At 33.1% G+C, this 16,618-nt stretch overlaps 1 protein-coding gene across 2 annotated transcripts in view; it reads left to right on the forward strand.

Moving 5' to 3' along the window:
- Positions 1-16,618, forward strand: part of SMC5 (structural maintenance of chromosomes 5) — an 83,312-nt gene that overhangs the window by 43,964 nt on the left and 22,730 nt on the right. For both annotated transcript variants that reach the window (XM_090274168.1, XM_090274169.1), the window contains exons 11-15: positions 4,573-4,686; positions 12,735-12,829; positions 13,450-13,582; positions 16,104-16,277; positions 16,377-16,546. In XM_090274168.1, the coding sequence (XP_090130294.1) occupies positions 4,573-4,686; positions 12,735-12,829; positions 13,450-13,582; positions 16,104-16,277; positions 16,377-16,546 (686 nt within the window). The remainder of the gene's footprint in view (positions 1-4,572; positions 4,687-12,734; positions 12,830-13,449; positions 13,583-16,103; positions 16,278-16,376; positions 16,547-16,618) is intronic.

A 16,618-nucleotide genomic window follows, 5' to 3' on the forward strand; every position in this document is an offset into this window, starting at 1 on the left:
TTTTGGCAGGTTAAGAATGGAAATATCTATTTTGAACCCAGGCATCATTGTTTTGATTAATTTGGTAAGGATTGGAAGAAAATATAAGGAAAAAAATTGCGATTCTTAACATAATAAGTTACAATCAAGTTCAATGTTAACAACTTTTTATTAAAATGCCAACCTCAAAATAATAATTTAGGAGTTTATTAGATTTTTTTATTTTCTTGTTACTTGGTTTTTTAATAGTTGCTTATTACTAAGTCGGATTACTGGCTGGCATATATTGTCATTTTTTAAATATTTTAAATGTATTTTATTGATAATGCTGTTACAGTTGTCCCAGTTTTTTTCCTCTTTGCCCAGTACCCCTGTTCCCTCCAGCAATTCCAGTCCCCTTCGTTTATGTCTGTGGGTTGTGCATGTAAGTTCTTTGACTTCATCCTTTCCTATACTATTCTTAACTTTCCCCTATTTTGTTCCTAACAGTTATACTTCTTGATCCCTGCACCTTTTCCTTCATTCCCCCCATTCCCCCTCACTGAATAACCCTTCATATGATCTCTGTATCTATGATTCTGTTCCTGTTCTAGTTGTTTATTTAGTTTGTATTTGTTTTGTTTTTTTTTATTCATTTGTTGATAGTTGTGAGTTTGTCAGTTTACTGTTCATAGTTTTGATATTTTTCTTAACTGTGTCCCTTTAACTTTTCATATAATAATGGCTTGGTGATGACGAACTCCTTTAGCTTTACCTTGACTGGGAAGCTCTTTATCTGCCCTTCCATTCTAAATGATAGCTTTACTGAATAGAATAACCTTGGTCGTAGGTCCTTGCTTTTCATCGCTTTGAACACGTCTTGCCAGTTCCTTCTCACTTGCAAAGTTTCTTTTGAGAAATCAGCTGACAGTCTGGTGGGAGCTCTTTTGTTGGTAACTTTCTTCTTTTCTCTTGCTGCTTTTAAGACTCTCTCTTTATCTTTAACCTTTGGCATTTTAACTATGATGTATCTTGATGTGGTCTTCTTTGGGTCTAGCTTGTTTGGGACTCTCTGTGCTTCCTGGACTTGTATGTCTATTTCATCCTCCCAATTAGGAAAGTTTTCCTCCATTATTTTTTCAACTAAGTTTTTGACTTTTTGCTCTTCTTCTTCTCCTTCTGGCACCCCTATGATTTGAATGTTGGTATGTTTAAAGTTGTCCCAGAGGTTCCTAAGCCTCTCCTCATTTTTTTCAGTTCTTATTTCTTCATTCTGTATGGGTTGACTGTTTATTTCTTCCTTATGTTCCAAATCGTTAATTTGAACCCCAGGTTCCTTCCCTTCATCATTGATGTTGTTTGGGTTTTTCTTCATTTTGCTTAGCATAGCCTTCACTTCTTCCCTTATGTGTTTGCTGTACTCAGTCATGTCTCTGAGCATTGTTATCACCAGTGTTTTGAACTCCATGTATATTAGGTTGGCTGTCTCCTCATCACTTAGTTCTACCTCTGGAGCCTTGATCTGCTCCCTCTTTTGGGCCATAGTTCTCTGTCTCGTCAGCTTAGCCTCCTGTGTTTGCCTCTGTGTCTTAGGTAGAGCTGTCAACATCTGTTAACATTGTAAGGGGTGGAGCCTTTGGTATTCATCAGTACTGGGCAACACATTTCACTGCCTTGTGGCACTGTATGTGGGGGAGGGGTCAGTGGAGGAACAATGCCACCTGCTGGGCACTCACCCCTTTTCCAGCTACTCCATCCACTTTCTGTATGTGACTGGCACCCCTCTAGTTGTCCTGGTGATGGTTTCCAGAGTGGGTGGGTTTGTGGATATTCTAGGACCATGGGGACCCTTTAAAAGGACCCTTGAGAGACTGGCAGTTCCTTCCACTGACCCAGCACCCCCAGGTTTTCATAGCCAGAAGCAATGAGGCCTTATTTTCTTGACGCTGGAACCATGAGCTGCATAGTCCAGCCTGGGACTGGGATTGTTCCCCAGGTGTTCCTCCAGGCTTATATAATGTGTAACTACTCTTTCCACTGGCTGGCCGGTTGGCTGCAGCCACTGCCTTGCACCGCCACACCACGTATTCTCTGCCCTGGCTCTGCCCCTTCTACCTGTCTGGATGAGTATTATTTCTTTTTATCTTTGTTTGTTGAACTTCTGTGCAGTTTGATTTTGTGGGAGTTCTGGTTGTTTTTTGTTTTGAGATAGATGTAACCCTTCTTATGATTGTGGAAGGAGACGAAGCGTGTCTACCTACACGTCCATCTTGGCCGGAAGTCTGTATCAAAAGATAATACTCTGCGTTTTTACCCTTCTTGGAATAACCATTTACCTTTCCTACCATTTCTTTCCAACTGTATTCCCATACACACTTATTTAACCCTTCAAGATTTAGTTGAAATGCTACCACCTTCATAAATTAACAATATATAAACTTAAAATTTTTGCCATATATCTTGTCAGTTAGCAGTGTTTTCATAAGTTATTTATAAAAATTTCAATATAGAATTGGAGAAGTGTACAAAGATTTTTACACTTATACTCATCACAGTAATGTTTATAATAGCAGAGAGATGGGGCAAAAGAAAAAAGTTTTCAAAGATGCTGTTTAGTTATGTAAATTACTCTATATCCTTATATTGGAATACTTGCAGCCATTAAAAATGTTGCAGTAGGTCTCTGTTTACTTATGTAAAAGAACGTTTGTGACATGGTCATGAGTTATTAAAAAGGTTACAGGCTAGAACGTATAGAAAGATTTCATTTTAAAAAATTGTGAAACAAGATGCTATCATTAACCACTAGATCATCTTGGAGTGCTGCATATACTTCCTGTGTCTACCTGTCTGTCTTATTACTGTGACTGTGAAAATGTGGCTTTGGAGAACTTTACCAAATATTTTCACCAATCTTGAGAAGGAACGTGCCATCAAACTGATAAAGCTGCAACACCAAAAAGGTGGCCAAATCTTCCTTCAGGATATCAGGAAACCAGACTATGAATGCAATGGCATATGCATTACACTTGGGAAAAAAATGTGAATCAGTCACCACTGGAAATGAACAAATTGGCCAGTGAATGACCCCCTACTTCTGTGACTTCCTTGAGACTTATTACCTGAATTAGCAAGTAAAATCCATCAAAGAATTGAATGACCATGTAACCACCTTAAGCAAGATGGGGGCTCCAGACTCCGACATGACAGAGTAGCTCTGAGAAGTACACCCTGGAAGGGAATGATAATGAGAGCCAAGTTCTAGATGGCTTATGGATAGCTATAAAAAGAATTAAAAGAAAGAAAATTTCTATAGTCATATTGCTTACCTTTTCTATAAGTGGGAGGAAATACCCACATATATTTTCTTCCATTTGTACTATTTCTTCTAGTAAAGTAAGTTGGTACCCCCCCAAGTTGTGAAACAATATACAATAAAATGTTTATAGTGTTTATGTTCAGGTGATTCAGTATTTTATGTGGTTTTCATTTTATTTTGCTTGCTTGTGTATCTTTTTTCATTTTTCTACTCTGATTGATATCCTGTAACTTAAAATATTTTTAGAGTAATATTGACCCACATTTATGTAACAAGCGTTGCCTAATTTTTTAATTGTATTACCTCTTTTAATGCACACTTATTCCTATGAGTTATAGACTGATTTACTGTACCCACTAAAGATGAAGTTTTCAGAGTTCTAGTATTATTTGATCAAGACCACACATAGGATTTCAAGTGGTAGCTGTCTGACGCCTTCACCTCTAGTTTTTAACATGTATGCCACATTTTGTTTCTATATGAACTACTAGATATAATACTTAATATTTATGTTATATATAAAAGATATATAAAGCTCTTTTATAAAGCTTTTTTTTTAAGAATGCTGATTTCCATCCACTGGAGCTATTCCTTTAAGTTTTCTAGATAGTATTTTCTATATACCTCTGTTATGGATATTTATTGTACTTCACTTATCGTTTGCAATAAGTAATAGATTGTACTCTTCTGAAAACAGTTTTTCCAGACCTATCTTTATATTTTCAATACCATTGAGTCTCAGTATGTGGAAATGTCTAATTAGTTAATATTTTTAAATGAATCATTATGCTTTTATGCTCTACTGGTACAAACCTTGGGTTTCTCCTGAAGCTAGTTTTTGCCATTTATTTCATAAAGTTTTATTCAGTTCTTGGTGTTTTTGTACCAATCAGTTATTGCTGTATATAGTATGGATTCATCTTAAAGATTAAGAAGAAAAATAGTTGAAGTTTGGGCACAGATGAGAAATGTTTATACTTTTAGATAACAATCTAAGACTGTTTCAGTGTTTTTAGTGAGTGACCAGAAAGAAACCTTATTATTAAATAATATCAAAACCAGAATGCATCGGGTACTATTCAAGTCTTGGCTTTCGTTTTACTATGTGTTGGATCTTTCTGGATGATAAATTATATTAAATAGGTGTTTTACAATGTTGACCTTTTAATACCAAGGTTTTTTTTTTTCCTTTTTCTCAGTCATTAAATTTAACCTAATTAAATAAATCTAAGTTAAATATAATTATTTTGTAGTAATCAGGGTTTCATTAAAATCAACTTTTTTGTTTTGTTTAGATCAATATGAAAGACCATAAAAATGCCAAATATATTGAAAATCATATTCCAACAAATGACTTGAGAGCCTTTGTATTTGAGAGTCAAGAAGATATGGAGGTTTTCCTCAAAGAGGCAAGTATAAACTAACATAGTATTTTGACTCACTTGGCACTTCTAGTCAATTTTAAAATTCAAACTGGAGCTAAAAGTGATAACTAGTTTACCAGCATTAACTCCTTTGTAAGTCACTCAGTTTTGCTAATTTCTGTCCTAACTATACAATTATCGGGGAATGAGTTTGTTTTATAAGAGGAAAAACAGCCTGTAAATTCCTTGTGTTACATACTGTTTTGAAATTATCATTTGGAATTAATATGAAGAGTAGTTCTGTGACATTGTTTAAAGTGAAACATCATAAAAATGGACCTTTGATCTTAAACATCCTTTTAGGAACTATATTGGGATGAACTTAGTTTTTCTTGATGGGGAAATCATAATGATGTTGTTGTTCATGATATAAATAAAATCACTTCAAAAGAAATGAGCTCTAAACAGTGTGGCTCGATTGGGCATCATTTTTGCCAGTTTGATTCCTGGTCAGGGCACATGCCTGGGTTGTAGGTTTAGAGGCAACCAATAGATGTTTCTCTTCCTCTCTTTCTCCCTCCCTTCCCCTCTCTTTAAAAAAGTAAATAAACAAAATCTTAAAGAATAAATGAGAATCCTGTATTTGGCTAGAACACACCACGGACCAAGAATCTAAGCCGCTGAAAGGCAGCATGGCTTAGGAGATAAGAGTATAGGATCTATAGTTAGGCTGCCAGGATTTGAATTCTGGCATTGCTACTAACTTGGGCAAGTTGCCTAAATGTTTTCTGCCTCAGTTCCTCTCTCTAAAATGGAGATGATACTACCTACTTCAAAGGATTTTTGTGAAGATTAAATCAGTTAATAAATTAAAAATATTTAGAGAATGCTTGTTAGCTATTTCGTGTATTATGTGTATGTTGTTATATATCTGTATATTGGGTTGACCAGAAAGTTCATTTGTTTTTTCTCCATAAGATGGCTCTAGTATTGCTTAGTTGTCTTAAACTTATTCAAAATAATTTTGTTGTATTGTGACAGCTGTCATATCAGCAGGCATTTTAAAAAAATCTTACCAAGATTGATGAATTTTTGTGTAGCCATTGTAATACTGCAGATGGAAGAAAATACACAACATTTTCGGCATATTATGCTTTATTATTTCCAGAAAGGTAAAAATGCAACTGAAACACAAAAAAGGGTTGTGTGGTGTATGGAGAAGGTGCTGTGACTGATTGAACGTGTCAAAAGTGGTTTGCGAAGTTACATACTGGAGATTTCTCACTGGACCATGTTCTATGGTCAGGTAGACAGTTGAAGTTGATAGTGATCAAACTGAGACATTAATTGAGAACTATCAGTGTTATATCAATGTGGGAGACAGCCGACATACACAAAATATCCAAATCAATAGTTACTGGTGAAAATGAAAAATGTGTCTCACTTTACGGAAAAAAACTAAACAGACTTTTTGGCCAACTCAATTATATATAGTATATGTTGTTAGCTATTATGTATGCTAGTATATATTGTCAATAAAATTTCTTTTTCCTTTGCATGTACCTTCTACATCTTTAAAAGCTGCAGAAAGATTAGATTTAGAGTTTGTTTTGTTTAAACCTTTGTTAGTAAGTCTTAACTGAGGACAGGACCCAGAATCAGCTCAAATGGGTCTCTATTTCTCTGGTACACAAGTGATTGGGAAGAATCCTTACTTTTTTTTTTCTTTTTTTTTTTTTTTTTTTCACTTTTACCATATTGTCCTCCATCTGGTTTAAGAGTTGGTAGGGAATGTGAATATAGACTAGATAAAAAGGTTGAATGTGTAAAAGTATAAAATGGACATTTTATAATTTGTGTATTTTAGGACTCTTTAAGCTTAACCAGTGAGTTAGATCTGGTATCAGAGTTCATTGAAGGAGTAGGTTGCTTGGGTTACAAGTCTGAGATATGGCACATTATGAAGGGTGTTCAGTCAGGTGTAATTAGATTATATCTGTTTTGCAAATCGCCAGTTTAGCCTACACTAAGTACCTTGCTTTGACACAGAAAATCCTGCTTACTCTGCTGAGAATTTGCACCATATATTAATATGATGTAAGTTTCTGAAAATTTGACCTTTATTATTTTTTATTATGCTGTGACAATTAACTTTCCAAAGAGTCTCATCAATAGGATCAGAACTTCCTCTTAATGTATGATTTTTTTGTATTTTGAATTGTGAAATTTATTGTATGCAACTTTCTATAGTTGTATATACTGAGTACATCTCTCATCCTTTTAGTAACTTAGAAACCATCTTCACAGTTTTTGCCATTTCGTGTACTACTGTGCACTGTCATCACAATTTATAATACTAGTACTAACTAAACTATTTAATATTTTTCTTAAAATCACTTTATTACCCAAAACAAAATATTCTGAAAGGAAGTTATATAATACCACAAAATTAGAAAACAAATAATTTGCATAGCAATAAAGATGATTTAAAAAAAACAATGTTAGTAAATTCTAGATCTGTACTGTTGCTTACTGAAAGCGGAGATCGTGACCTTTTTTTTAAGGAGATAATAGAGTTAAGGACATGCTAACAACATAGAATAGCTTTCTCTTTATGATTTGAAATACTGAAATAATTGAAAGGAAACTATTTTTTTATTGTGTAATTGAGTTTTATTTAGGGTAACCACTAAAACAATACATTTTACAAACTTGAACGAGCCCTACATGCTAGAATTATTTTTAAATTGATTCATGGACAATATTTTTTTCATCAGTATTGTTTATATCTTCACTCTTCTTTTTAATAACTTTATTTTGATATAACTTGAAACTAAAAAGGTGCAAGAGTATATATGGAAATTCTATATACCTTTTACCCAGATTCACTAATTTTTTACATTTTGCCCTTTTTGCTTTATTATTTGTCCATTGCAAAGTACAGTCAGTTTTGCTATAACCCAATATGTACTACATTCCTAAAAATCACTATGCTTTCTGTGCAAAATAGTTCAATAGAAGCCCACCAGGTCTGTGGGGGCAAAATGGTAGCATGGTTTTACACATTTTAAATTATCAAGAAATAATACAAATACAATAAATATGATACTTTGTTTTTAAAAAGACCTGTAGTTGACTTACAGAAGTTGGCATTGGAAGGGTTCAGTTTTAGAGTTGTGTAGGGGGTCAAACGATTAGAAGTGCTTATCTTAAATGGAATAGAAAGTTGCAACACCAGTTGTGGTTGGATGTGGTTCATGACACATGTGGTGATCTGAGGTAGCTGGTAGATAGATGTTAGAAAGGACACACTCCGTATTTGTGCACAAATCACATGTATTCCTATGCAGCTCAGTTCAGTTGGGTGCAGTTTCTGCATTCACCTAGAGAATGCAGAAAACTTCATGTTGTTTGTACATATAATTGCACATAAGTAAATGTGAAATTCAAGTAATACTTAAAATTGTCTCCTAATGTATGAGTTGCTTGGAACAAATTTTTTTTAAACGAGCATTTATTAGCAGCATTCTACGAAGAACTTTTTTCTTCTCTATACTTATTATGTCATAGATTCATACAATTTTATTTTTTATGGATTATAATCCATTACTATCACTATTTTAATGCTTACATTGTCCCAGACTTGACCAGTGAGACCTTTCTCAAGTTGATTCCTGTGTTCTATTGACATGTTGCCATCATATTTTTGAGCACTGCTTATTGTTTGGCAGGACAAGATGTTGACTCATCTTGAACTTAGTCTGGGCCTTACGACCAGCCATCCTCCTGAAGAACCCTACTTCCTTTTAGAAACCAACATCTATGTACTAGATGTGTTTACTGCTGCTAGTGTCTCATTTCTTCTAAGTCCTTGCATGCAAACCCTTATATCTATAATATATTTATCTCAAAGGCATTTGTACATCATGAGTTTACACAGATACTTCTAATTATAATTCAACAATAGGTACCTTCTTGTCTTTCTCCTTTGTGTATTTTTAATTTACTTTTGTAGCAGTGAAAAACATAGCCCCTCTTATAATCAGTATATTTACTCATTTGCTCAAGCCTAGAATTCTGTAAAAGTAGTTTCAAGAATTGCAGTCTGTGCCACCATGAAAGTCTTCATTTTCACTACCCTGTCATGCCTCCACTAATTTCTCCAGCAGTGTTTTGTCTTTTTCAGTGTATAAGTCTTAGACATCTTTTGTCATATGTGTTAAGTATTTTTTGGTTTTTGGACAGTATTAAAAATGGACTTCTAAAATTCATTTTTCCAGGTCATTTTTGTGCATAGACATATAGTTGATTTTTGTTACATTGACTTTGTGTCCTATGACACTTTTGAATTCATGTTTTGAACTCTAGTAGTAGCTTTGTAGATTCCATTGGATTGTCTGTGTAGAAAGTTGTATCTTTACAAATGGATCTTTTTACTTGTTCTTTTTCAATCTTACTTTTTTACATTAAATTTATTGGAGTAGCATTGGTTAAAAGCAGTATATACGATTCAGGTATACAATTCTGTAATACTCTATCTGTATATTGCACTGTGTGCTCACTGCCTAAAGTCTAGTGTCCTTTAGTCACCATGTATTTCACCCTCTTTACCCTCTTCATCCTTCCCCCAACCACCTACTCCTGTGTGTCTGGGTCTGAGTTTGTTTTGTATGTTCATTCATTGCTTTCTGTTTTATATCGCACATTTGAGTGAAATCATATGGTTCTTGTCCTTTTCCATCTGACTTATTTCACTTAGCATGATAATCTCAAGATCCATCCATGTTGTCACAAATGGCAATATTTCATCATTTTGTGTGGCTGACTACTATTACATTTATGTACCATGTCTTCTTTATCCAGTTATCCATTAAAGGACACTTGGGTTGTTTACGTATCTTGTCTATTGTGAATAATGCTTCAGTGAACATTGGAGATATATATATATATATTTACAAATAAGTGTTTTTAAATTAGATACCCAGAAGAGGATTGCTGGGTCATATAGTAGCTCTGTTCTTAATTTTTTGAGGAATCTTCATACTATTTTCCATAGGGGCTGCACCAGTTTACATTCCCACCAACAGTGTATCAGGGTTCTCTTCTCCACATCCTCTCCAAAACTTATTTCTTGTCTTATTGATATTAAGTAGCCCTTCTAACAGGTGCCCCTTATAGCTAGTAGATTGGGCATCTTTTCATACATCTCTTGGCCATTTGTGTATCTTCTTGGGAAAACTGTCTGTTCAGGTCCTCTGCCCATTTTTTAACTGGATTGTTTTCTTGTTGTTGAGTTGTATGAGTTCTTTATATACTTTAGATATTAGCCTCTTATCGGAGGTATTGTTTGAAAATATCTTCTCATTCAGTTGGTTAACTGCTTTTTGTTTTGTTGATGGTTTCTTTTGCTGTGCCCTATTTATTTATTTTTGCTTTGCTTTTCCTTGTCTTTGGGATTAAGTTCACAATAACCCCTCTGAGACCAAAGTTGATAAGTTTAGTACCTATGTTTTCTTTTATGTATTTTAATTTTTTAGGTCATGTGTTCAAGTTTAATCCATTTTGAGTTAATTTTTGTGTATGGTGGCAGATAGAAGTCTAATTTCATTCTTTTGCATGTGGCTTTCCCTTTTTTCCAACGCCATTTATTGAAGAGGCTTTCTTTTTCTCCATTTATGTTTTTGCCTCATTTGTCAGAAATTATTTGCCCACATATTTGTGGGTTTATTTCTGGGCTCTGTGAATTTTCTTCCATTAGTCTGTGTCTATTTTCCTGCCAATAATACCACACTATTTTGATTGTTACAGTAGTCCCTCTCTATATCGCAGTTCACTTATCGCGGCCTCACTGTATCACGGGATTTTTAAAAATATTATATTTAATTATTTATCACAGATTTTTCGCTATATCGTGGGATTTTGCAGTACTTTATATGTATATTGTTAAAGTTATGTAGGTTTAAGAGTGTAGAATATGTTTAAGAACATAAGTAGTGTTTATAAAAGTGTGGAACAGTTTATAAGTGTGTGGGAAGGGTTTATAAAGCCTTAAAATATATATAAATACTAAAATAAATGTAAGGTTCCTACTTCGTGGATTTTCACCTCTCGTGAGGAGATCTAGAATGTAATACCCGTGATAAGTGAGGGAATACTGTATATAAATTTGAAGTCAGGGAGTTGTGATACCTCTGGCTTTGTTATTGTTTCTCGGGATTGCTTTGGCTCTTTAGGGTCTTTTGTGGTTCCAACTTTGATAATTTTTTGTTCTTTTTCTTTGAAAAATGCCATTGGGATTTTATGGGACTTACATTGAATTTGTTATTGCTTTAGGTGATACAGCCATTCAACTATGTTAATTCTTCCAATCCATGAACACAGAATACCTTTCCATTGCTTTGTGTCCTCTTCAGTTTCTTTCAGCAATGTCTTGTCGTTTTCAGTGTATAGGTCCTTCAATGCCTTTGTTAAATTTATTCCTAATGTTTTATCCTTTTTGTTGCATTTGCAAATGGGATTGTTTTCAGTTCTTTTTCTGATAATTTCATTGTTAGTTGTTAGAAACTCAACAGATTTTTGTATGCTGATTTTGTATCCTAGAGCTTTGCTATATTTATTTATTGTTTCTAATAGTCTCTTGGTGGACTCTTTAGGGCTTCTAGACATAAAATCATGTCATCTGCAAATAATGATAGTATTCTTCATTCCCAGTTTGAATTCCTTTTATTTCTTTCTCTTATCTCATTGCTCTGCCTAGAACTAATACTATGTTGAATATCAGTGGTGAGAGTGGGCATCTTTGTCTTTGTTCCTAGTCTTAAAGGAAAAACGTTCAGCTTTTCACCATTGAGTATGATATTAGCTGAGGTTTTGTCATATATAGCGTTTATTATGTTGAGCTACTTTCCTTGTATCCCCATTCTGTTGAGTGTTGTAATCATAAATGGATGTTGTATCTTGTCAGATGCTTTTTCTGCATCTATTGATATGACCATATGATTTTTATCTTTTATTTTGTTAATGAGGTGTATCCCATTGATCTGGGTGTGTTGAACCATGCTTTCATTCCTAGAATGAACCCCACTTGATTGTGATGTGTTTTCTTTTTAATGTATTCTTAATGTATTCTTATATTCAATTTGTTAGTATTTTGTTGAGGCTTTTTGCTTCAATATTCACTAAAGATGTTAGCCTATAATTTTCTTTTATGTGTGTTATCCTTGCCTGGTTTGGGTATCAGGGTAAGGTTGACCTCATAAAATGTTTGGTAGAATTCACCAGTGAAGCCATCTGGTCCTGGAATTCTTTTACTTCTTTGGTGTGCTTCACTACATTTTCTAGTACCGCAGGACAATTTGAAGAGAAATGGTATGGTTAGACATCCTTGCTTGTTCCCAGACTTAAGAGGGAAAGCACTCAGTATTTCACCATTAAGTACTGTGTCTGCTGTACATTTATCATAAATGCCTTTTATCAAGTTCAAAAAGTTTCTTTCTATTTCTATTGAGAATTTTTATCACAGATTTCTATTGAATTTTGTCAGGTGTTCTTTCTGCATCTATTGAGACAATCATATGGCTTTTGTACTTTATTCTGTTAATACAAGTAAATTAGATTGGTTGACTTTTTGAATGCTACCTCAACCTCATGTCCCTAGGATGAGCTACTTGGTCATGTATACTGTTCATATACTGCTGGATTCTGCTTACTAAATTTTGTTAATGGGTTTCGCATGTATGTCCACGAGGGATATTTTTTTTGTCAGGTTTTACTATCAAGATTATGCTAGTAGAATAAAATGACTTGGGAAATGTTCCTTCCTCCCGTTTCTGAAAGAGTTCTTGCATTATTGCTTCCTTAACTGTTTCATAGAATTTATCAGTGAAAATGATAAAAGAAATGGACTCTTTGTAAAAATACATAATTACAATATCAATATCACACTAAAATTTTTTCTTGTAAGAACCATTAAATATCCTATCAGTGTTTGAATTTCTGTTGATTCTAGGAATGCCAGTAGGAATATAGTAACTTTAAAGAATCATTTGGAGAGTAGGTGGTAATTAAAATAATATTTTTTTCCTTACATTCAGGTTCGTGATAATAAAAAATTAAGAGTGAATGCTGTTATTGCTCCTAGGAGTTCATATGCAGACAGAGCACCTTCAAGGTCTCTAAATGAACTAAAGTAAGTCTTGAAAATATTATTAGAACTAACTTGTTACATTTCAAGTATTGAGTAATTATCTCTTTAATATATTTTAATTGTCTTTTTGTCACATAAATACATTTGTTACAGGCTGTATTATTTCTTTTTAGGATCTCTACTTAAATCTAAATTAAGTAAAAATCTAGGCTATAGCTAGTACATGCTGGTGATGTTTTAAATCATCAGAACAATATTGGACTATTTAATAAAAAATACCAAAATACTTAGTTAGTTATTGGGAAAATAAAATGATAAATTATCACTTAATAGTGCAAAAATAATTTCCACAAGGACTAAATGAAAAATTTCTATTATAAAACAGCTGTAAGTAAATAACTGGATGTAAGTAGACATTTTAACTATGAAAGAAATGAAAGAAAAAAAGAACAGGTTAATAGTTTGTAATCATAAATATATAATATATTAAACCTTGACAAGGAAATAAATCTCAATATTAGTCACTTAATCTTAAGTAGTTTTTAAATATACAAAGAAAAAAAGACTTTTTCTTATTTGTTGTTTATTGGCTACTTGTCAGCTATCAACATTTTTAAATGATATTTTAAGGAGAAAAATTTAATAGATACTTTTCATTTCAGACAGTACGGATTTTTCTCTTACTTGCGGGAATTATTTGATGCACCTGCTCCTGTCATGAGTTACCTTTGCAGCCAGTATCATATTCATGAAGTTCCTGTAGGAACCGAAAGGACCAGAGAAAGAATTGAACGGGTAAGAAAGTACTAAAATCGGAAGTTTTGTTAAAATTTCTTAGTTTAAAGTCAAAGAAAAATTGTAAGGAGTTTAAAGAAGTGTATCATTTTGTTGTTTTTATCCACAAAGAAAGTATCTTTTTATTTTTAATACAACAAAAAACAGTAACTGTTGACTAATACTTTGTGACAGGAGTGGTGTGGAATTACCTAGATAGAGTAAGTAAATACTTAATAACCTGCAGGGTAATTGAATAAGTTAAAACCTGGAAAGAAATACCTGGCACTCTTACCTGATTCTGCCGTGCTTGATAAACCTATGTCTAAACATTACATGAATGGTTGAATCATTTAAATTCTTGTATTCTAGATTATCTTTCATACAAATTATACTTCAGGGTGGTAGGCTGTGGTATAGAAATGTTTGGGTAAAACCTCTCCTCTTAAAGCTCCCACTTAAGATCACCTCATATATGAATGACCACCCTTGCTTAGTATAGCTACTGAAACTTTTTTTAACTAATCATAATTTATTATTTATTAAATTTGTTGGGGTGACATTGGCTAATAAGATCATATAGGATTCAAGGAACTCTTAATTCTTATAGTCTTCTTAGATGTAATCTTCAAGACTATTTCATTTTCTTTTTTTAATCACAGAAACAGAGAAGAAATCTTTTCTAAAACAGGTTTTTCCATAACACCAGGTTGTCCTATTTATACCACATGTAAGCATCTAGCACCCAATTACAGACTTAACTGCTATTTATAATATTGAATTTATTAGAAAATGTGTTTAAATTTTTTAACAACCAGTTTACAGTTATCCCATTGTATCTTTCTTTGGTCTTAATTCCATGGTATTTAGAAAAAAGGACAAGACCATCTGCATAGACCCAGCCAATTTTTGTCATAACTTTAGGAACAGGTAGGGCTAACTGAAGGTAAGGGTAGTAGGAATTCTTTACTATTACAAAAAGACTATAGAAAATTTGATAAGGGATTTTATAATTTTACTTTGGAGCAGAAAAGAAATTACTGCACTTGGAAAATTCTTTTACTTTTTGAAAAGTGCTTCAAGTTGAATTAGTTTTATGTACTTTTTATTTTTTACCATATTGTTTAAGTTATCTAGAGAGCGTTAACCCTGCTTGTGATAGAGGAATAGCATTGGAATTCAGATAATTTACATTAAAAGTAAAAACAATTTTTATGTTCCTCTTCATCTCTTTTCAAGTACTTTTCATTAAACTTAATCTCTGGTTCTGTATTGGTGATGATATTTTTAAAATCCTTGAACACATTGATGTTTCTTATATTTTATTGTTTCGGTGTCCAACTCATTGCTATATTGTATATAAATATGTGTAAATTATGAAACACTTTCAGACATGTAAATACGTGGTAAAGCCAAGTCAGGAAGTATTTCAAATACTTTAGGTAAAGTCCCTGACATTATCTTGGCTATCATCACAAGATATAAACCTTTGTTGAGGAAGCTTTCTGTCTTTATATCTGCAATTGTTTTATGTCTAGATAATGACTATAACAGCTGTATTTCTTCCTTAGACTAAAAATACATTTTTTTAGTGTAAGTTTTGCTTTATTACTGAATTGTAACATTTTAGGTTCTCTAACAATGATTATAACATTTATGGAATTGTTCTCTCACTAATTTCTAAGGCTCCCCATTGGTTAAATTATCTGCGGGTGGTCTTGATGTCCTTTCTGGTGGGAGTGCCTTTCCCTCACCATCTCTGTCAGTTCAAATCCCATTTGAAACTTATTTTCATGAAACTTAGCTATCCTTTTCTAAGCTTTCCCTTCATTCCAGTTTATTCAGCAATTGGGGCTGCCAGTTTATAAATCTTGCTTAAATATGTCTTCTCTCTTTACTTAAGACTATTAACTTTTGGAGAGAAACAAGCCATGAGTATTGGTAATAAACCTTGAGAGAGTAGGAAAAAACTGCATTACAGAGGCTTATTCTTTATTAGCCCTATTTCTGTATATTTATAATGTTATGGTGTTTACAATATACTTTATGAAACTCCTTGAATCAGTTCTTGAGAGAAAAGTTCAAAAAAAAGTCTCTGAAATCCTTGAAAAGTGTTTTCCATTAAGTATTCTCTCAAGTATACAGGAGTTGAATATGAGATTATGTATCTTTGAACAGTGTAATTGAGGGAACGGGAGAGTAAATGACTTACGTGAAATAGCACAGTTCAATGTCATGGTCCTGGTGTTTTTTCTGTAGATAAAACAAAGCTTCAAAAGTACACTTAGTTGGGAAAGATTGTATAGTGAACTAGACTATAGCTAACTTTGCTAGTTGTTTTGGTTTTCTCCTAACTTCCTTAGTTGCTATCTAAAATAATCTTAAATGTATCAGTGATGTTGGGTAATTTTTAAAAGAATGAATGTGTTATCTACTATATTTTGATCTTCTAAAATTCACTTGATCTGTATTTTTAATTCTTTAGTCCTTTTAAATAATCGATTATTATTAGATATGCCCTGATACTTATTTTACATTGTAGGTAATACAAGAAACTCGATTAAAACAAATGTACACAGCAGAAGAAAAGTATGTGGTGAAAACATCTTTTTATTCAAATAAAGTTATTTCTAGTAACACATCCCTAAAAGTAGCCCAGTTTCTCACAGTCACTGTGGATCTAGAGCAAAGAAGACACTTAGAAGAACATCTAAAGGTTGGTTTTTATTTAATATTAAAAATATATATTAACTGGATTTATAATACTTTAACTAGAACTCTCTCAAATATATTAACAATTTTGAATATCCCATAGGAAATTAATAGAAAAATGCAAGCAGTGGAATCAGGGTTGATTGCCTTACGTGAGACAAACAAACATCTAGAACACAAAGATAATGAACTTAGACAAAAGAAGAAGGAGCTTCTTGAAAGAAAAACCAAGAAAAGACAACTGGAACAAAAAATCAGTTCCAAACTAGAAAGGTATTTTGCATCCACTTTTGCGGAGTGCGGGCTCGGGGCACAAAGTAGCCTGCAGATATTATTAGTTAACCC

The sequence above is a fragment of the Furipterus horrens genome, unplaced genomic scaffold (assembly GCF_987537825.1).
Source record: "Furipterus horrens unplaced genomic scaffold, mFurHor1.1.pri manual_scaffold_4, whole genome shotgun sequence".
Taxonomy (NCBI): domain Eukaryota; kingdom Metazoa; phylum Chordata; class Mammalia; order Chiroptera; family Furipteridae; genus Furipterus; species Furipterus horrens.